Below are 21,587 nucleotides of genomic sequence, written 5' to 3'. Positions count from 1 at the left end.
ATTTCATATGAAGTGCATTTTGTGTATGCAAATGCTTCATTGATATCCATTCAAAAGGAATCCAGACAGAAATAGCCTCATTCCACTTCCCCTGACCCATGGACAACCTACTGTATATGGACAGCTACTGAAATAATTACAGAAATAGGATAGGCCAAGCCCTACTATAAAGGCCTGTCACTATGCATACAAATATAAGCCACATTTTGATACCAGTAAGCTAAACTGTACAAAAAAGTAGCCTGTCCATAAGACAAACTATAATTCACAATAAGTTTGGCCAGGGATGGGCAACTTTGATGGGGGTGTGGGCCACAACAAATCTGAACTCAAGGGGCTGCAGTGACTCGAGGGTCTGCATACCCACATCCATACCAACGCATCCAGTCAGAGCCGCTCTAGCCCTTTGGGGGCCCTACGCAAAATGTTAGCAGCCCCCCACTTGACAGCAGAGAATAAAATAGATAGTTTTAGAGTTAATTTCCTGTAATTCTACACATTTTGCCATAGGGTGTAGAGAACATGTTGCAGTTTTAAAGAAAATGTGCTGCAATTCTACACTTATAACTAATTCCATGCAATTCCAGTAATTTTGCCATAGGTCGGAGAGAAATGTTTGCCGTTTTTAATATGGTATCTGAGTGAGAGTGACAAACAAAATCATTGGGGGCTCCCTGGTCGGTAATTTGACCATGATTAGTACAAGTTTAGATAGCTGGCTAGACGAATTTACCAATCTAAAATGTTTTGCTGACATGGGCTAATTGAGTGACTGTCATTGACTGACATAAGAGAAAAACTGCTGATGCAACAAACAAATTTCGAAATTTCACCTTGTGTATTCTACTATTCTAACGCTCAACAGTAAGTAGAGACCCCGACTGAGTTACGAACAAAATGTTATTTTAATTTTATCTGCGGGCCTACAAAAGGGGGGCAGCAGGCCGCCAGTTGCCCATCTTTGAGTAAGGCTATAGCCTACATTCATGCGCAACACCCAACAGGAGCCTATGACAATACATTAGACACCATAATTGTATGATTTTACCTGTTATATTTGCTTATTATTTTTGAGTTTTTTCTATTTATATCATTATAATTTGGCGGGTGCAACGGCAATGGCGGAACCTTTCTGCGCGGTATCTGTTTCTTGGTGTTGCATTTAACCGACCCCACTCTGGTCTGTGGAGGGTGTTGGCAGGTTAGCATTGGAGCGTCCCATTTTGGTTAGGTAACTACATGTTTTGCATTATAGCTCAATTAACTAGGTAAAAAGCGTAATCTGTTTTGTCTTCCTGTCGTTTCTTTAGCTGGTAAATATGAAGAAAAAAACAACCGAGAAAAAGGGCCATGTAGTTGCATGGATCAGCAAAGCAGAATGGGACCAGGTGCTTGAGTATCTGTACTCAAAGGATTGTGCTTTACAAAAGTATGCATTACACAGAATATCGGCGTGGAAGGGCAGGTAAGGGATACACGTATTTGATCTTCAGATAATGTTATCCTGTTGCATAATTACTATTTTGTTAGCTAGATATTCGCGGAATAGTTGGTGTTAGCTTAGCTTGTAGCTAACGTTAGTTCGTGTTTAAGTGAGGTTGCACACCACTGCTGTTTTCCGGTGAACAAACAGCGGTTCCTGGACGAAAAATATTATCACATCATTTGATTTATTTTTTTCAGGTTTGCCCACAATACTCCCATCGCCGTAGAAAGCACAGCAGACCTGGTCAGATGTCAAATACTTGACAGATCAGGAAAACTTGACGCTGACGACCTGGTCTTGCTTTATGGAACAGCACTCGTGAGGTTGGAATCGCTTTGTTAATGTTTAAATGTTCTCATACGAGTCTGGTTCATTGTTACATTTTCTCATGTGGCAGCATACTGTTGCAATCAATGATGTGTGTGTGTATATATATATGCTGTGGAAAAAATTAAGAGACCACTGCAAAATTATCAGTTTCTCTGGTTTTACTATTTATAGGTATGTGTTTGGGTAAAAATAACATTTTTGTTTTATTCTATAAACTACTGACAACATTTCTCCCAAATTCCAAATAAAAACATTGTCATTTAGAGCATTTATTTGCAGAAATGACAACTGGTCAAAATAACAAAAATGATGCACTGTTGTCAGACCTCGAATAATGCAAAGAAAATAAGTTAATGTTCATTTTTAAACAACACAATACTAATGTTTTAACTTAGGCAGAGTTCAGAAATCAATATTTGGTGGAATAACCCTGATTTTCAATCACAGCTTTCATGCGTCTTGGCATGCTCTCCACCAGTCTTTCACATTGATGTTGGGTGACTTTATGCCACTCTTGGCGCAAAGATTCAAGCAGCTCGGCTTTGTTTCATGGCTTGTGACCATCCATCTTCCTCTTGATCACATTCCAGAAGTTTTCAATGGGGTTCAGGTCTGGAGATTGGGCTGGCCATGACAGGGTCTTGATCTGGTGGTCCTCCATCCACACCTTGATTGACCTGGCTGTGTGGCATGGCGCATTGTCCTGCTGGAAAAACAAATCCTCAGTTGGGTAACAATGTCAGAGCAAAAAGAAGCACGTTTTCTTCCAGGACAACCTTGTACGTGGCTTGATTCATGCGTCCTTCACAAAGACAAATCTGCCCGATTCCAGCCTTGATGAAGCACCCCAAGATCATCACTGATCCTCCACCAAATTTCACAGTGGATGCGAGACACTGTGGCTTGTAGACCTCTCCAGGTCTCCGTCTAACCATTAGACGACCAGGTGTTGGGCAAAGCTGAAAATTGGACTCATCAGAGAAGATGACCTTACTCCAGTCCTCTACGGTCCAATCCTTATGGTCTTTTGCAAACCTCAGCCTGGCTCTTCTTTGCTTCTCATTGATGAAGGGCTTTTTTCTAGCTTTGAACGACTTCAGCCCTGCCCCTAGGAGCCTGTTTCGAACCGTCCTCGCCGTGCACTTCACCCAAGCTGCCGTTTGCCATTCTTTTTGTAGGTCACTTGATGTCATCCTACGGTTGTTGAGTGACATTCGAATGAGTTGGCGGTCATCCCGGTCAGTAGAGTTGTTTTCGCCCTCTGCCAGTCTGTAGCTTTGTTGTCCCCAATGTCTGCTGCTTGACCTTGTTCTTATGAACCTCCGTCTTTGAAATTTTAAGGATGGAAGCAACCTGACGCTCACTGTATTACATTTACCCTCTACCAGTAAAGCCAGAATTGAACCCTTCTTTTCCTCACTCAAAACTTTCCTTTTCAACTCTTTTGGCATGGTCAATTGTTATTTTTTGATTAATATTACTTTTGAGGTACTATTAGCACAGTTTTTTCCATCCAGCTGGTCCTATTGCAAGATCATAGTGTTGACCACAGCAGTGGTTTTTATACTTTTTCTCGTTAAATAAGATTTGGTTCAGGTGATCACCTAATCAGTACCTAATTCAGTAGAATGAGGTGTGCCTGTGTTGGAATTTAACAGACACGGGAATGGAATGGCTGTCATACAAGTAGAGATGGTGATTTAAGAAAAATGTGCAGTGGTCTCTTAATTTTTTCCACAGTTGTGTGTGTGTGTGTATATATATATATATATATACACACACATACATACAGTGAGGGGAAAAAAGTATTTGATCCCCTGCTGATTTTGTACGTTTGCCCACTGACAAAGACATGATCAGTCTATAATTTTAATGGTAGGTTTAATTGAACAGTGAGAGACAGAATAACAACAAAAGAATCCAGAAAAACGCATGTAAAAAATGCTATAAATTGATTTGCATTTTAATGAGGGAAATAAGTATTTGACCCCTCTGCAAAACATGACTTAGTACTTGGTGGCAAAACCCTTGTTGGCAATCAGAGGTCAGACGTTTCTTGCAGTTGGCCACCAGGTTTGCACACATCTCAGGAGGGATTTTGTTCCACTCCTCTTTGCAGATCTTCTCCAAGTCATTAAGGTTTCGAGGCTGACGTTTGGCAACTCGAACCTTCAGCTCCCTCCACAGATTTTCTATGGGATTAAGGTCTGGAGACTGGCTAGGCCACTCCAGGACCTTAATGTGCCTCTTCTTGAGCCACTCCTTTGTTGCCTTGGCTGTTTGTTTTGGGTCATTGTCATGCTGGAATACCCATCCACAACCCATTTTCAATGCCCTGGCTGAGGAAGGGAGGTTCTCACCCAAGATTTGACAGTACATGGCCGTCCATCGACCCTTTGATGCAGTGAAGTTGTCCTGTTCCCTTAGCAGAAAAACACCCCCAAAGCATAATGTTTCCACCTCCATGTTTGACGGTGGGGATGGTGTTCTTGGGGTCATAGGCAGCATTCCTCCTCCTCCAAACACGGCGAGTTGAGTTGATGCCAAAGAGCTCGATTTTGGTCTCATCTGACCACAACACTTTCACCCAGTTCTCCTCTGAATCATTCAGATATTCATTGGCAAACTTCAGACGGCCCTGTATATGTGCGTTCTTGAGCAGGGGGACCTTGTGGGCGCTGCAGGATTTCATTCCTTCACGGCGTAGTGTGTTACCAATTGTTTTTTGGTGACTATGGTCCCAGCTGTCTTGAGATCATTGACAAGATCCTCCCGTGTAGTTCTGGGTTGATTCCTCACCGTTCTCATGATCATTGCAACTCCACGAGGTGAGATCTTGCATGGAGCCCCAGGCTGAGGGAGATTGACAGTTATTTTGTGTTTCTTCCATTTGCGAATGATCGCACCAACTGTTGTCACCTTCTCACCAAGCTGCTTGGCGATGGTCTTGTAGCCCATTCCAGCCTTGTGTAGGTCTACAATCTTGTCCCTGACATCCTTGGAGAGCTCTTTGGTCTTGGCCATGGTGGAGAGTTTGGAATCTGATTGATTGCTTCTGTGGACAGGTGTCTTTTATACAGGTAACAAGCTGAGATTAGGAGCACTCCCTTTAAGAGTGTGCTCCTAATCTCAGTTTGTTACCTGCATAAAAGACACCTGGGAGCCAGAAATCTTTCTGATTGAGAGGGGGTCAAATACTTATTTCCCTCATTAAAATGCAAATCAATTTATAACATTTTTGACATGCGTTTTTCTGGATTTTTGTTGTTGTTATTCTGTCTCTCACTGTTCAAATAAACCTACCATTAAAATTATAGACTGATCATTTCTTTGTCAGTGGGCAAACGTACAAAATCAGCAGGGGATCAAATACTTTTTTCCCTCACTGTATGTGTGTGTGTGTGTGTGTGTGTGTGTGTATATATATGTATGTATATATATATATATATATCTCTCGTTTTGGGTCACTTAGAAATGTCCTTGTTTTCTAAAGAAAAGCAAAAAAAATTGTCCATTTAAAATGACCACAAACTGATCAGAAATACAGTGTAGACATTGTTAATGTTGTAAAGGCTATTGTAGCTGGAAACGGCTGATTTTTTAATGGAATATCTACATAGGCATACAGAGGCCCATTATCAGCAACCATCAATCCTGTGTTCCAATGGCACATTGTTTGCTAATACAAGTTTATCATTTTAAAAGGCTAATTGATCATTAGAAAACCCTTTTGCAATTATGTTAGCACAGCTGAAAACTGTTGTGCTGATTTTTAAAGAAGCAATAAAACTGGCCTACTTGAGACTAGTTGAGTATCTGGAGCATCAGCAATTGTGGGTTCGATTACAGTTTGAGAAACAGACGCCTCACAGGTCCTCAACTGGCAGGTTATTAAATAGTACCCGCAAAACACCAGTCTCAACGTCAACAGTGAAGAGGCGACTCCGGGATGCTGACCTTCTAGGCAGAGTTGCAAAGAAAAAGCCATATCTCAGACTGGCCAATAAAAATAAAAGATTAAGATGGGCAGTTGGCTTTTCATAGCCGAGCATTCAGAGGTCGAGACAGAAGGTGCGGTAGAGAGCGTCGAAAACAGCAGGTCCGGGACAAGGTAGCACATCCGGTGAACAGGTCAGGGTTCCATAGCCGCAGGCAGAACAGTTGAAACTGGATTAGCACCACGACCAGGTGGACTGGGGATAGCCAGGAGTCATCAGGCCAGGTTGTCCTGAGGCATGGTCCTTGGCTCAGGTCCTCCGGGAGGGGAGGGAGAGAGAATTAGAGGGAGCATATCTACATTTCCACAAGACACCAGATAAGACAGGAGAATTACACCAGATATACCAGACTGACCCTAGCCCCCCGGGACACATAGACGATTGCAGCATAGATACTGGAGGCTGGGTCGGGGGACACTGTGGCCCCGTCCGACGATACCCCCGGACAGGGCCAACCAGGCAGGATATAACCCCACCCACTTTGCCAAAGCACAGCCCCCACACCACTAGAGGGATATCAACAGACCACCAACTTACTACCCAGAGACTAGGCTGAGTATAGCCCACAAAGATCTCCTCCACCGCACGAGCGCAAAACCGGACAGGAAGATCACGTCAGTGACTCAACCCACTCAAGTGACGCACCCCTCCTAGGGACGGCATGGAAGAGCACTAGTAAGCCAGTGACTCAGCCACCGTAATAGGGTCAGAGGCAGAGAGTCCCAGTGGAGAGAGGGGAGCTGGCCAGGCAAGACAGCAAGGGCGGTTCGTCGCTCCAGTGCCTTGCCGTTCACCTTTGCACCCCTGGCCCAGACCACACTCAATCATAGGACCTACTGAAGAGATGAGTCTTCAGTAAAGATGGATAGGCAGACCATTCCATAAAAATGGAGCTCTATAAGAGAAAGCCCTGCCTCCAGCTGTTTGCTTAGAAATTCTAGGGACAATAAAGGGGAAGGGAAAGGGGGATACTAGTCAGTTGTACAACTGAATGCATTCAACTGAAATGTGTCTTCCGCATTTAACCCAACCCCTCTGAATCAATAAGGAGGCCTGCGTCTTGTGACCGTAGCGTACGTGTAGGTATGTACGGCAGGACCAAATCGGAGAGATTGGGAGGAGCAGCCCATGTAATGTTTTGTAGGTTAGCAGTAAAACCTTGAAATCAGCCCTTAACAGGACACCAGTGTAGAGACGCTAGCACTGGAGTAATATGATCCAATTTTTGGGTTCTACACAAGATTCTAGCAGCCATGTTTAGCACTAACTTAAGTTTATTTTGTGCTTTATCCGGGTAGCCGGAGAGTAGAGCGTTGCAGAAAAGCTAATCCATGCTTTTGTCACTTCTAGATTACTGCGTCATTTTTGGACAAAAAAGTTGGATTTCTGCAATGTTACGAAGATGGGAAAAAATCTGTCCTTGAAATATTCTTGATGTGTTCGTCAAAGGAGAGATCAGGGTCCAGAGTAATGCCAAAGTATTTTATTTGAGACGATTGTATAACCATCAAGATTAATTGTCAGATCCAACAGCAGATCTTTGTTTCTTGGGACCTAGAACTAGCATTTCTGTTTTGTCAGAGTATAAAAGTGAAACATTTGCCGCCATCCACTTCCTTATGTCTGAAACACAGGCTTCCAGAGTAGGCAATTTTGGGCCTTCACCATGTTTCATCGAAATGTACAGCTGTGTCGTCCGCATAGCAGTGAAAGTTGACGTTGTGTTTCCGAATGACATCACCAAGAGGTAAAATATATAGTGAAAATAGTGGTCCTAAAACGGAACCTTGAGGAACACCGAAACTTACAATTTGATTTGTCAGAGGACAAACCATCCACAGAGACAAACTGATATCTTTACGACAGATAAGATCTAAACCAGGGAAGAACCTGTCCGTGTAGACCAATTAGGGTTTCCAATCTCTCCAAAATAATGTGGTGATCGATGGTGTCAAAAGCAGCACTAAGGTCTAGGAGCACGAGGACAGATGCAGAGCCTTGGTCTGATGCCATTTAAAAGGTAATTTATCACCTTCAGTCTCAGTACTATGATGGGATCTAAAACCAGACTGAAGTGTTGTGTATACATTATTTGTCTTCAGGAAGGCAGTGAGTTGCTGCGCAACAGATTTTTTTTTTTTTTTTTTGAGGAATGGGAGATTCGAAATAGGCTGAAAGTAAAAAAAAAAATATATATATATATAATAATTCTGGGTCAGGGTTTGGCTTTTTCAAGAGAGGCTTTATTACTGCCACTTTTAGTGAGTTTGGTACACATCCGGAGGATAGGGAGCCATTTATTATGTTCAACATAGGAGGGCAAAGCACAGGAAGTAGCTCTTTCAGTAGTTTAGTTGAAATAGGGTCCAGTATGCAGCTCGAAGGTTTAGAGGCCATTACTATTTTCGTGAATGTGTCAAGAGATACAGGATTTAAACAACTTCAGGGTCTCCATTTGATCCTAGGTCCTGGCAGTTCTGTGCAGACTCAATGGGATATAGCTCCATGTGTCAGATTGACACTTTTGTTATATATTTATATAAAATAAACGTTTACTGTCTCCTCTTTATTGGCTTGTTTGATGTTTTTCTCAATAATAGGTTTGTCAACTTAATCACAGAGCGTCAGCAGGGGAAAGTTGCTCGTCCCCTCAGAAGGCTAGCCAGCAACGTGAGTAATTGAAAAATATATATATATCATCTTGCGTCATTATGATTATTAAATATAATATTACATTTTCCTCTAAATGCTCCCTACTCATCAAATGATCATCTCATCTGGGGGACCCCGCTATGCAGGTGATGGAATAATAAATACATGTTTTTATTCTAATGGATTTTTTAACAGTTGAAAATCCCTGAGTGGATTGTAAACCTCAGACATGACATTACCCACCGCAAGCTCCCTACCTTGAAATGGTGTCGCAAGGGTGAGCATGATCATGAACAAACACTGATTTATTTATCTTTTAAGAATGATCATCTCAGAGACCATGGGTTTTTATCCTCATCCTCAAAAACAATATGATATATCATTCTTACTTGCCATTGTGACTTTGGACTTTCTGCAGTGATCTTACTCTTTAGTTGACTTGATGTCTTTTCTATGTTGCAGGTTGTAAGTTTGTGCTGGAGTGGCTTCAGCAGGAGTACTGGTCCAGGCAGCTGGGCAGTGGGCTGGCTGAGAACTGGGACTCCCAGTCAGAGGGGGAGGATGGGGAAGAGGCGCTTCAGAGGCAGGAGGATGAGCTCATCACCAGACAAAAAGAAATTGAATCCTACAGTAAGTTGGAAACATTTGAACGCTTTAGACTCCGCTTATTCCCCAGTTAGATTTTCAAAAGGTATTTAAAACATGACTGTCAGTTTGTTTACTGAGATGCTTTTTTTTCTCTCTTTTCAGAGAAGGCACGAGAGTTATTGATATCTTTCGAAAAGGAGCAGTTTCAGGTATTTACACGCGCCCCCCCCCCCCCCCTTAACCTTTGCCTTTTGTTTGTTACATTTATGTATTGATTTGTGAAATTAACAGCAGGATTGTTAGGTTTATTTGCACGGTATGTATGCCATGTACGTCAGAAACGTATGTGAATCATGCATAATCAACATCAAGGACGATATGGTTATTGTGGGAAGTCCTCAAGAAAGAACATTTAATCACAATTTATAACCACGTAATAATTTTCCTATTATTGTGAGACTGGCACACTCAACTCAACCCACCATATTAGAGGGTGAAGACATCTGTTCTCTAGTCTGCACAGCATCTTCTCTTCTACAGCTATAAATGAGGGCCTCTCAAGATGGGCATCTAGAGTAATTGGGTTTTCTTCTCTACTGCCAGCAATGCATATGGTGGTATACTTATCCCAGCCTTTCACTATAATGCCAGTAAGTTGTGTTGAGGGGTAGGGTGGATGCAATCAGGTGGCATGTGTGTGAAACAGCAATGAAAGACGATACTTCACTTTTCCAAATTGTATGGGCTGTACTTTCGGTCCCAAAACATGAATTGTGAGCTTGGTCGTCATTGCTCTTTTCTTTTGTTTAGACGTTTGAAGGATTTCTAGAGGAGGACAAACAGAAGAGCTTGTGGCCAGAACCCTCTGCAGACATGAGCTGGATCCTTGCCCAGATCAAGCACTTTGCACTAGAGTCTAGGTCAGTTAACACATTTATTGGTATTGCAGTGATTGTCAAATCCATAAACTGCATCAGATTGTATTTTACAAGAATAACGTTATTGAAATGGCAAAGCTCTGGGACCTCATTGTTCTTTTTTCCCACATAGTGAAATACTAATAGATGCATTGGTGGAGGATGGATTCATGGTTCCAACCATTGAACAACTGGTGTCACTTAGTGTCGACACCTCAGGTAAAACTGAGATTAGGTAGATTTCCTCCCAATACTTTTCTTAAAATAAATCTGTGTGTAAATCCCATGTTGATTTTATTGATTAACGGATGTTGTAAGACTGGGGACATGTCAAAAATGCTGTAAGCCATACACACTTACCTGACTGACTAGAATGTCTTTGTTTTTGAAGATGATGCAGACCCCACTGCTCCCCACCTTCCTCGAGTTGTCCTGCGTTTCTGGCTGCCCCTCCTGAAGGATCTCAACTCTCAGCTCTTCATTCATCTCCTCCTGGAGAAACTGTTTGTTGAGCTGCAGCAGCTCTCTGAAGACGACCAGAAACACAGATCCTTCTACATCGCTGGGTGGATTTCTGAGGTCATCCTCTGCAACGCCAACAGTACGATCATTTTCTACCCCAATAATAAAAGAACTCAATTTAAATACAAAACTGTGCCGGATTTACCTGATTTACTGATGCGGATGAATTTTGTTTCTACAGAGAATGAATACCATTATGAATCAAAAATCCAGAGGAAAGCCAGACTGAAGGACAAGATCTTTATGAAACGCATCCAGCTGAGGTGGCAGCAACTCCTTGCAGCATGTCTGAATGCTCCTTGCGTGGCCACGCCTCACCTGCTCCAGCAGTAAGCGACTTCATTATGTACACACCTCACTTACTGTATTCTCTACTGCGCTGTACCAGCTTATGAAATATCAAACTTTAAGTCATTTTCAAACATAATGACTAAAATGAACTTTCAGGATCCTGGAGGACATGGAGCACCCGATGCCTTTGGACACCCGACGGAAGCTACTCAGACTGAGCAGTATCTACACCCAGGGGGCAGACTCGGGGTGTGATCCTTCCATGGAGCACTCAGGCCAGCCTAGCGGTATCTACACCCTAGAGAGCCTGCATGAGAGGCTGCGGCTGCAGTCCAGACGCCAGGTCCACATGATGCACCCAGGAACCGTATCTGACCCACGCAAGGCCCTGCCAGAGAGGACCGACGACTTCCAAGAGCACCTGAGCCCAGATGTCCTGGCCGAGAGGGCCGCGGAACTCAGGGGTTCTCCCTGGCAAGTTTGCACAGGTCAGTTCAGTTGTCATGCAAATTTGAAGAACATGAATCTGATTCTGATTCCACAATATTTCATTAGAATATGACATTTGATCTAAATAGGTTTGTTTTCTCACCGGTTTAGACAAAGTCCAGTGGAAGAACTATCCTCTTGGGAAAGTTCCAGGCCAGTCAGAGGACCCTTCCTGCCTAATGGTAGATAACTTCTCTACTATTATGGTGTTTGACCAGCAGGTGGAAATGGAGAATGCCACTCAGCACAATGTGCATGCAGGGTAAGAAACAAGAAAATAAAGTTATACTATAAATCAAAGGCATCCATAGAAATAGAAGTATGAGTAAGTAATAGATCAACCATCACTAAGCAATTGTACTTAATCTGATCAGTAATGTTTCTCTTAATCTCTCCAGTGTCTCAATGCCACACAGAGTCACCACGGATGGGCTTCTCTGGACACACAATGATATCAGCAAATTGAAAGCTGGCCTGCAACTGTTTTAAACAAATATGCCAATACTGTAAAATAAAGGCCTTCACTGTCATTGATCTTCATCTGCAAACACATTGTATTGTTTCTACTCCGACATGCCAAAAGCAGTTTTTTGTTTTCAGCAAAGGCACGTGTCAAATAAAAGTACTTGGAGTACCCGAGACATTGTATCACGTTCTTTCGATTTAAATATTGAATTCTGACTTGCAAACATAAGGTTCCTGAATCCCTTTTATGCCACTGTGTCAATTACAATTGGCTAATTCTTATGAATTATAGTCAGAACACTGTTCTGGAAAACTAGTGTTGCACAAATAAATCAAAGTTTGTCACATGCACAAGACACAGTAGTGTACACGGTACAATGCTTTAAATGCTTACTTGCAAGTTCTTCTCAGTGACTAGTTTCAGCAGTTATCCTGAACCTCTCTGCTGGCCGTTGGACGGGGGACTGCTATAAAATATAAAAATGCAGTTGGAAATCTGAAAGATGAAACACTTGACACGGCCAACAAAAGAACACCGTATAAACATAGTCTGGCTTTATTTGAGGAAACAAACACTTTGTCATTGAGACTTACATTTTGTTTGAGCCAACAGACCCAAAGAGTTCATGTTTTTTTGTCTTTTGCTAATTGTTTTGTCACTTAAAACAATTTTAAAAGCAATGCGTTTAATTCAACATAGAATAGAACTACTGCAGCTCATAACACATGGCCTAGTTGTCAACTTACGCTTAACCCTTTTACATTGCAAAACCACAATACAAGACAGTTTAACTTAACTTTAGGACGTGAGCTGCACTAATTCACTAATCTGACTTTGTAAGAGCATTTATCATTCATAATAATAGCACACAATATTGTTTTTGAAGTATTTTGTAGTAAATCTCATAGTACCTGAGAATTGCTATTGTGGGTGTATAAGAATTTACCATTTCAGGTGAGCTGATATTTACAACAATTCAAGGTTAATCTACACATAGGAAATATCTGTCATTTTTCAACCCTCTCTACCTGCTGTGTTCAATTCCAACAATAAAATCAACTGCAAGTTGCTCAGACCACCAATATCAATATAAGACTGAAATCAGTCATCACAAACAGGCCTATCTTGTAAATGCAATGTAATTACAGAGGCTCACAGCAAAAATACAATTTCTAATTTGAAACATAATAGAATTGAAACCAATATACTCACATGCTTTAAAATACTTAAGGCTAAATCAAGTGCCACTGGTGAGTGCCAGATTTCCAAAGTACACCACAAATCAATAGTTATAATCTTGTCACCAAAAAAGGGGGTTATTCATCAAATCACATGTCCAATCAGAGGTAATACAAATGCCTGTCTCATAAATACTGAATCATACTAACACACTGTCATTCAACTTTACTGTGGCAGTAGCCTAAGAGTTTAATATAGTATTATGTGGGTCAAATTGTGTTTTTTTTTGTATTTATTTAATAAATAACCCCATAAATGTCGTAACCCAAGTATATGACTGGCATTGCAACCTATTCCTATTCAGTTCTCTGTGTAGCAATTAAAAGTTAACCAGTTTTGGCATGTTTTTCAATATGTCAACGCATGTCAATACATTCACATTTAAGTTATTTAGCAGACGCTCTTATCCAGAGAGACTTACACATTTAAATATAGATGGTATCAACACAGGAATAGAGCAGATATGGATAAAAAAAGTTAGAGAGGGGTCACATTTCTTACTAAGCTGCTTGGGTTACAACACATCAAAAAACGTTGATGCAACAAGTTAAATAGAGCATTGAAATTGTACAATGAGTGGTCATTTCAGTATTAATACACATAGAGAGAGGACACGATGCTTACAGCTGCACACAGGGTATCTATGCACTTCCATGTAGCACGTAAGTGTCCCTGTAAATAAACTACTGTGCCCAGTAAGAAAAGGTACATACCAATGGGCTACTCCCAGTGACACACAGTGTCACACACATTATGGCATTGTATTTTTTTTTTCTTAAATAAAACTTCATGATACTGTACATTTCATAAATATATTTTACAATCAAGAAATAGATACAATTTGTATCAACAAACAAAGGTCATTTCTAGACATTTTAGGCTTTGTCGTTTGCGGCACTTCAAAATGGGAGGGGGGAGGGGGCTCTCTGCTCTCATCAAAAGTATGAAACATGCACATGCTATGTCAAAATAAACGAAATACTAATGTGCATTTGATATGGCCCAAGACCTTGATTACAGATCATTATATTTTACTCACTGAGAAAAGAAACAATTCCATGACAGTCTTTAGAAATTATATTATAACCAACACATTTCACATAATTATGAAGCCTTTCAAATGTGAGGGAAAGTACTGAGGGAAAAGGTAGGCACGCAAACTGTGAGCCAAATGCCAGAAACAACCCTGACGGCAGCCTCGCATTCTGAGTGTTTCACAGGAAGAAACATTTAGGCAGTGTGTCACACCTTCTCATGAAGAGACAACAGGCCCAACATGGCCTGCTTTTAGTTCATGAAAAAACAAAGTCAACAAAGCCCCAAAATTATTTTGGGCAAATAACATTCAGAAATGTTTTTTGTTTTCTTTACATGTGTTCATTTAGATGGGTTCTCTCAGCATTAATAAGGAAACGGATGCTTTTCTTTAAAGCATTTTGCCAAGGAGACTACACCAGTTCCTTAGTAATTACAAATATAAGTCACGTTAGACACACTGGAAGTGCCATCCTGTGCCATTAAGTCACATGCCAGGTCCCAATGATATATACACGCTCAAAATGGTTCCAATAATGTCCATGTAACAGTTACATTAATGTAACTAATCAACACAACAAGCCATACAGTATACCATAGGAAAGGCTTACAACACTGGTGTGATGTTACACTACTACCCAATCAATTGTCTACATCAAAACTTTAATCGCTTTATAATGACATGGTCAATTATCTATCTTTTTGGCATTATTTCAGCAGCTTTAAAATGGCTTTCATGTGTCATATGTGCACAGGTGTTTTAAGTCTGATCTTTCCCAGTTCTAGTTTGGCTTGCTTATATACGTGCACCCACAAGTTCTACCAAAATAGTAGCTTTGTAAAGTGAGATTGAGAAAATATATATCATTCTAAATACTTACAGTGCTTAACATTTAAAAAGCAAAAGAGACTGACCTCAACTACATTAGGATATTCATTGAAATCCATTAAACAATGACTGGAGCAGTGAGGTCATTCAGATATAAGGCCATTAAATGTCAAAGTTCATGCTCTGAGGTATGGTTGCACTCACTTCCCTCTGTCTTTTACCACAAATCATTGCACAATAAACAACAAAGTCACATAGTATTTACATCAGTGTCAGATATGCACAATATTATGTAGGTATAGTGAACTAATTCCTCAATGTATCAAATGATGGATGACTACGTTTAAATTCAAATACGAAATCTTACCATCAAAGTTTTCCCTTACATTTGATAACAATGATTTTGGGATTCTGAATTTCATGAGGAGAAATTGGATGACAATCAAATAATACTATTCAGACAATTGTCGCTTCAAAAATAAAATGAAAACACTTAATGGCAAGACCTCAGCTTCGTGACAATGACGGCAGCGAGTTGTTGTGGGTCCATTAGATGAGGGTTTTTCTCCATGACAGAGTGCACCACGAAAGCGGGGAAGATGTTGCAGAGGTTGCGGTATGTTTGGTACTGGTGCTCTGGGATGACATGGCGCTCCTGGTGCTCAGCTTGAGGCGGGTTCTCCCACGGAGACCTCCAGATCTGCTCCATCTTGTCAGGCATGCTGCGGACCATCACCCGCTCACAACATGGCTGCATCAGGCTGTTACTCAGGGGGTACGAGTGGTATCCATAGGATTCACTGCCGCAGGGCAGCGGGTCCCAGCTGGCGTGCTGTTCGCGGCACAGTGGGGGTCTCCGCTGCCTCATAGGGTTACTCTCGTACAGCCTGGAGTCTGAGATGCTGTCCATGCGTGTCATGCCCAGGGAGCGTCCCGGCTGCGAGGACTGTGACGGGAGGACATTCTGAGGTAAGGGGTAGTCCCCTGGGCAGCTGGACCTGGCCCCAACAACAGGGTGCTGGACATGCGGTGCCAGGTGGGATATGGACTGCTTCCCACTTGGACCCTGCTTAGGCTCCTCAGGGCCATAGCTCTGCACCCGGGTCAGTGCTTCGTGGTGGAACCCCCCATGGGAGAAGGCCTGGAGTCTGTTCTGTGCAGGAGACTGCTGCCCCTTCATGCTCTCATCCAGGCTACTGTCCACTGAGCTCATGTATAATTCCCCATAAGAGGAGAAGGAGTCACTGTTAGAGTGGCTGAGGCAGGGCTCAGGGCAATGCTGGCTGGGATTTCTCTGATAAATCCCGTGCTCATGCTCCATGCTACAGAAGCTGTCCACATTGTGCATGCTGCTCATGCTCATGTTAGAAAAATCACTAAGCATAGAGTAGTATCCGTGGTCTGTGCTCACAGAATCGTACTTAGGAAACTGTTCACTGTAAGTGACAGAAGCACCATGGCTGTTGGTGACTAGGATGGGTGGGTGTGGGTACTGTACACTAGACATGTGCTCCAGGGAGCTGTGGGTGAACTGGAGGGAGCCGGGCACTGGGCTGCTGGCTGATCGCGTGTTCAAGGCACCAGCCGCGTGGCTCTTGGCAGGCTGCATGGTGGGCACGCTGAGGGCAGACACGAGGGAAGGCACAGAATTTGCCTCAGGCTTACGGACAGCAGACAGTCTCTCCTCTGGCTCGCAGGCCGCTGAGCGGATGCTGGGATCAGACTGGCGCTTGGGGGCCACACGTTTAGCCTCAGAGCCACTGTCCCCCTTAGCTGTGGTGGGTCCAGTGCCACACTTGGCCAGGGCCCCCTCGCTCATTGTCTTCACAGCAGACAACTTGGCAAACGCCCTCAGTTCATCAGCCACTGACCGCTGAGGCTGGTTTGCACGCTCTGGGTGATAGTACTTGCACTTATGTCCATAAGTGCATTTTTTCCCTGTTTAAGGTGATATAAAAGAGAGCACAAGTTAAACAATATGGTCATCAGCAGTACAACCACAAAAATACAATCATCATTTGTTGAGACAACCTACCATATGGACAGGGTTGCTTTTTATGCTCTGGAACAACAGGACGCTTGCGGAGGAAATTCTCTAAACTTGGACCATGTCTTCCTAAAGGATCATCAGGTGGCATGAATCTGAAACATAAAAAGAGAATATGCTTAGTCATTCTGTAGTTAATTACACTCATTACCCAAGTCGCTGTGAGGGCTCTGATGACTTACTTATCATTGACAAACGAGTACATCAGCAGCCGCTCCTCTATGAACTTCTTCCACTCCGGCTTCTCGTTCTGTAAGTCCCTGTAGTTGTCATTTGACACAATAATGCCATCAGAGTCACAGGCCAGCTTCACTATGAAGCGATCATCGTAGCATACCACTCTCCTTCCCTGGACTCTTCTAGATGGGGTGAACACTAGGATCTTTTCTTTCTCTAGCTTCCGCAAAATGTCTTGGTCTGTGAAAAGAAAAGTTCAACCATTAAAATCAGTCAAGAACAGCAGTGTACAAATTGTTACATAGAACTAAGTAGGCCTATGTACCTGTGGTTTCACATTGACATTTTCATATGCATTACATTTGAAAACAAACTCAAATGAATTGTGGGACATCCATCCAAACTAATGTAATTTTTTATTTAAAATGATCTATTTAAAATGTTAGTTATTTTTCTCACTGTGGGACATGCTTTTTTGCATGGGGAAAATTGAGCGTAATGTCCACACACGCTGATTAAAAAAGAACACACACACACAGATCCCACCCAACACAGACAACATTTTTTGAAAACATCTCGTCTAAATGTGGCTAATTGAAGTAGAGCTTTAGTACCTGAAATGGGGGCATCAGGCCTCGACTGCTCTTTCCTCCAGGCAGGAACAAACACTGTGATGTCTTTGTGTCCTTTCTCCACAAACCAATCAACAGCCAATTGGATACCAAGGCAAGAGAAAACCTCTTTGTTTCCATGGCTACAAAACAAAACAACCACATCTAGTAAAAGGTCTGCTTGTAACACTAATTCAAGTACAGCCATAAAAAAAAACTGATGGTTCAGAACATTCTGCATGAGGTGAGGTACAAATAGATTTGTTTTGATTGTGTGAGTCTAATAGAGACTTACCTCATCGCCACATTCGATCCATCAATGACGATGGGCCTGAGATTATCATAAGGATCCACGGAATCATCTTCCAGTGACACCTCCGGACTGACAGCCTCTTTGACACAGGGGCCTCCACGGGAGATGAACGTGCCGGTGTTAATGCTGGCTTGAACTTCCGGTTCTCCTTTATTGCCAAGCCTTACAAGCTCAGCCAGAATGTCATTGATAAGGGCAGCAGCCCCTAACTTGTTCAGCACTGTCTCCACCTGTTCACCTGAGTATCCCAGCTTCAAGGCAAACTCCATCTTGGTTTGGTACTCCTTGTCGCTGGCATGTTTGAGCACTGCGGCGGCCTTGGTGTCGTCAGGGCGGAGCTCTGGTAGAGTGCTGCTCTGGGAGAAGCTGGGCCGGTCCAGGCATGGAGAGCGACAGAGCTGCCGGTGAGGCTTGGTGGCACTGAAGGGCTCTTTCCTCTTACAGCTGCCGCTGTTCACCTGCAGCTGATGCTGCTGCTCTGACTCGCTCTCTGAGCTGCTTCCCTCCTCTGACTCCCCACTGGGCTGCTGGGCCTCAGTCAGCTCAGGGGCCTCTTCCCTGCATGGGTGTTTCTCCATTTTGATCTTCTCCACCGTCGACCATGCCGTCATCACGTTCCTCTCACCACCTGAGATGTCCACCACATGCTCCCTCACCTCCACCACAGCCTGAGAATCATACTCGATGGCTGACTTCAGCGCAGCCAGCTGTTTGTGTAAAGCCAACGTTAGACGCTCTCTCTTTCTGTGAGCTGGTGAAATTAAGGACACTATGTAATCCTGGAGGAAAACAAAGGGTAATTGTCAATAAAACACCAAACTGGCCAAATGTCATCCCTGTCTACAAGTACAAGATTCAATGCATGTCTAATTCATGTGTCAATGTTAAGTATGGCCTCAGAGGAAATCTAAGGCCCCTGAACTCCCCATGAAAAGTACAAACTGAAATGGTGCAATGCACCACACTCTTCAATAAATTGATGTGTCAATGTTTTAATTGTATCCGTCCCTATTAAAATGAAAGATCAATCTTATCCATTGTCATAATGTAAAGGCTGAGATGCATTGGAGATTACATGAGCATTTTAAAAAATAAATATGCATACAGACCCAAATGCTTTAAAACAAATGGAAACCCAATGCATATGCTCCTGAAACCGGTACTTCCCCAGGTCTTGCAGATAGTAGATAGCTAGCTACTTCCATTAGTGCTTCAAGAGGCTCAGCCCATGACATGGGTTGCCTAGCAACACAGCCCTGTCATCAGCTAACTGCTTTTCAGCAGTCACGACTAACAGAACACAGCCCATCTTTCTCTAGGCAGCCTGGCAAACACGGTTAACATAGCGTGCCTCAAAATATGAGATTTACAATGTAAAACACAGATAATATAAGAGGCTGAGTATAAATCCATGTAAGAAACAAACACAACAAAAGCATTAATTCAGTACATTGCTACATCTTTTCCCCAGTTTTATACAGATTGCATCCTAACTGCCACATTGTGAAGAGCCAAAGCGAAAAATAGACATTTGATAATCACATAAAAACAGAAAATGTCCATCTCTAGTAGTCTTTCTATGGGAAGGAAATAGGCTAACATGACTTAAAACATGTTATTTTATTTAGTGCTCTTCTATGAAAATGCTGGATTTAGTAATATGATGAGCCTTATGCTGATGATGAGCCTAAAGGTTTTATTTACTTACTTATTTAGATAGCCTACTTATTTCCCCACCTCTTATCAAAGAAAGTGAGAGTCAGGACACTATAGAAAACATAAGATAATGGAGTAGATCTGGCCTGAGAAAGTGGAATGATACTACTGTACTTCATCCTTAGAACAAATATAGCTAGGCTATACAAGATATGAACAATAACCTATTGGGAAGAGGCAAGCACATTCAATAACCAAAGTGGCAGATTATTTTCAGATGACCTCACAACATCAACACAAAGACATTTGTGTATATGTAGAAAACCCAGTAGCTACCTCACACAACAATACTGATGTGTTACATTTACATCATTTAGCAGACGCTCTTATCCAGAGCAACTTACAAATTGGTGCATTACATTTATGATAGCCAGTGTTGTGCAGCACAGTCTCATAGCAACAAGTGGAACATGTGCCTTGAGAAGCACTAGATGGTTGCCCAAGCTGAAATGTAAATGATGGCTGAGACCCCACAGCGAAAGCTGCAAAGTACAGATATGCTGCAGTAATGGAGGTAGTTACACACCAGAACACTGTGTTCTGAAGCACACAACACCATGAGTAAGTCCTGGAAGTGAAAACTCAAACAATGTCAAATAAGGGGTCATTTAAGTAACTATGATGAGGTTTGCAACATTTGTGCGAGATGTTCGTAGCTGGTGCTGCTTACAGAATTAGACACCAATGAATCCGTTCTAAGGTGAACTAATATTGATTAGATAGATAGCTAAGAGTTTATTTAGCACATTTGGCATATGATCACATATTTTTATCTGTGATCATATTTTCCCAAACATTACTGGTAACGTTAACGTCGTTGGCTAGATGAGACGGACACTAGCTAGCTAACACATTAGCTAAAAAGCGTCCAACAGAAACGAACCACACAATTTAGCTTAATTTCAGCACTGTAAAAATTGCATTTATTAAAAGCAAAAAAAATACTCAAACAAGTTGTATAGCACTAGCTAGGTACGTTAGCTAAACAGTTAGCTTGTGCCCCTCATGAAGTAGCTAACGTTAGCTACTAAGTTAGTTAGCTAACAATGTAGCGGTAACGTTAGTTAACGTACACTAGCTAGCTAACGTTAGCAACATAAGACTATGAAAACAAAAAGTACATGTAAACATGTAGCTCTAGTCAGACGTTCTCAACTCCACCACAACAAGAGAGATTAGCCTAATAGGCTAGCTAGCTAGCGAACGTTACTCTCCAGTACAGATAGCTAGCTAGCTAGGCTGTTAAACACGAAGCAAATGTTAACGTCGCAGAAAAGTTACTTACTTTTGCCTTGGTGCAGTCATCTTCCTCGCCCTCTGCGACACGAACTATGATTATATTGCTGGTGCTGACATGTGTGCTGTCGCAGTTTGACTCAGCGGATCCGTAGCTGACCCTCACCCGGAAAATACGCTCAATGTGCTGGATGGAGCGGTGAAGCAATGGGCCTGCATTTGCGGGCACTGCCAGCTCCAAAACCATTTATTATGATAAATCAACGACCCACGAATACAACGCACTCAGCTGTCTAACGAATTGCTTAGCTGTGATGTTCTGTTCAGAATTTAGTAAAGTATAAGATATATTTAAGTTAAATAGCTAGCTAGCTATTAGTCTATTCACGAACATTACAGCAAATAAACACAGCTAGCTAAATATCATGAATCATCCCCTCACTTCATCATTTCTGACAGCCTCCCACACGACTGTCTCTTAGCAACAAGTAGGACGCCCTCTGTCGCGGACTCCGTGCAAGGCCTGCTAAACTAAAAAGAAACATTCTGGGGCCGTTCCAGGTCGTCTTTTTGCAATCGCGCTGCGTAGATGATCATATTTTACAATGCATGCAGAAGGAATTACCGCCTCATAAAGCCATGCTA

At 42.3% G+C, this 21,587-nt stretch overlaps 2 protein-coding genes across 4 annotated transcripts; one reads left to right on the top strand and one right to left on the bottom strand.

Moving 5' to 3' along the window:
* The first annotated feature begins 1,168 nt into the window (after positions 1 to 1,168).
* las1l (LAS1 like ribosome biogenesis factor) lies at positions 1,169 to 11,914 on the top strand. 3 transcript variants are annotated; one of them, XM_084170211.1, is made up of 14 exons: positions 1,169 to 1,231; positions 1,311 to 1,465; positions 1,684 to 1,809; positions 8,415 to 8,484; positions 8,662 to 8,743; positions 8,929 to 9,096; positions 9,217 to 9,263; positions 9,865 to 9,974; positions 10,105 to 10,190; positions 10,363 to 10,572; positions 10,675 to 10,822; positions 10,941 to 11,272; positions 11,385 to 11,535; positions 11,672 to 11,914. In XM_084170211.1, exons 2-14 carry the CDS (start codon positions 1,320 to 1,322, stop codon positions 11,760 to 11,762), a joined length of 1,767 nt encoding a protein of 588 aa, XP_084026337.1. In that variant the 5' UTR covers positions 1,169 to 1,231; positions 1,311 to 1,319; the 3' UTR covers positions 11,763 to 11,914. The 3 variants fall into 3 exon arrangements, with proteins under 3 accessions (XP_084026337.1, XP_084026338.1, XP_084026339.1); XM_084170212.1 differs by having other exon boundaries at positions 1,177 to 1,201; XM_084170213.1 differs by having other exon boundaries at positions 1,186 to 1,226.
* Positions 11,915 to 12,285: 371 nt separating this feature from the next.
* On the bottom strand, positions 12,286 to 21,362 carry LOC311135872 (putative ribonuclease ZC3H12B). Its single transcript, XM_084169895.1, has 6 exons — positions 20,992 to 21,362; positions 17,973 to 18,769; positions 17,681 to 17,820; positions 17,072 to 17,306; positions 16,878 to 16,984; positions 12,286 to 16,780 (listed from the first exon to the last, which is right to left on the bottom strand). Exons 1-6 carry the CDS (start codon positions 21,187 to 21,189, stop codon positions 15,336 to 15,338), a joined length of 2,922 nt encoding a protein of 973 aa, XP_084026021.1. The 5' UTR covers positions 21,190 to 21,362; the 3' UTR covers positions 12,286 to 15,335.
* Positions 21,363 to 21,587: the final 225 nt, after the last annotated feature.

The sequence above is a fragment of the Coregonus lavaretus genome, assembly GCF_964263955.1.
Source record: "Coregonus lavaretus genome assembly, chromosome: 10".
NCBI lineage: Eukaryota > Metazoa > Chordata > Actinopteri > Salmoniformes > Salmonidae > Coregonus > Coregonus lavaretus.
Note: the sequence above shows the minus strand (reverse complement) of the source record. Positions and strands in the feature narration are given on the sequence as shown.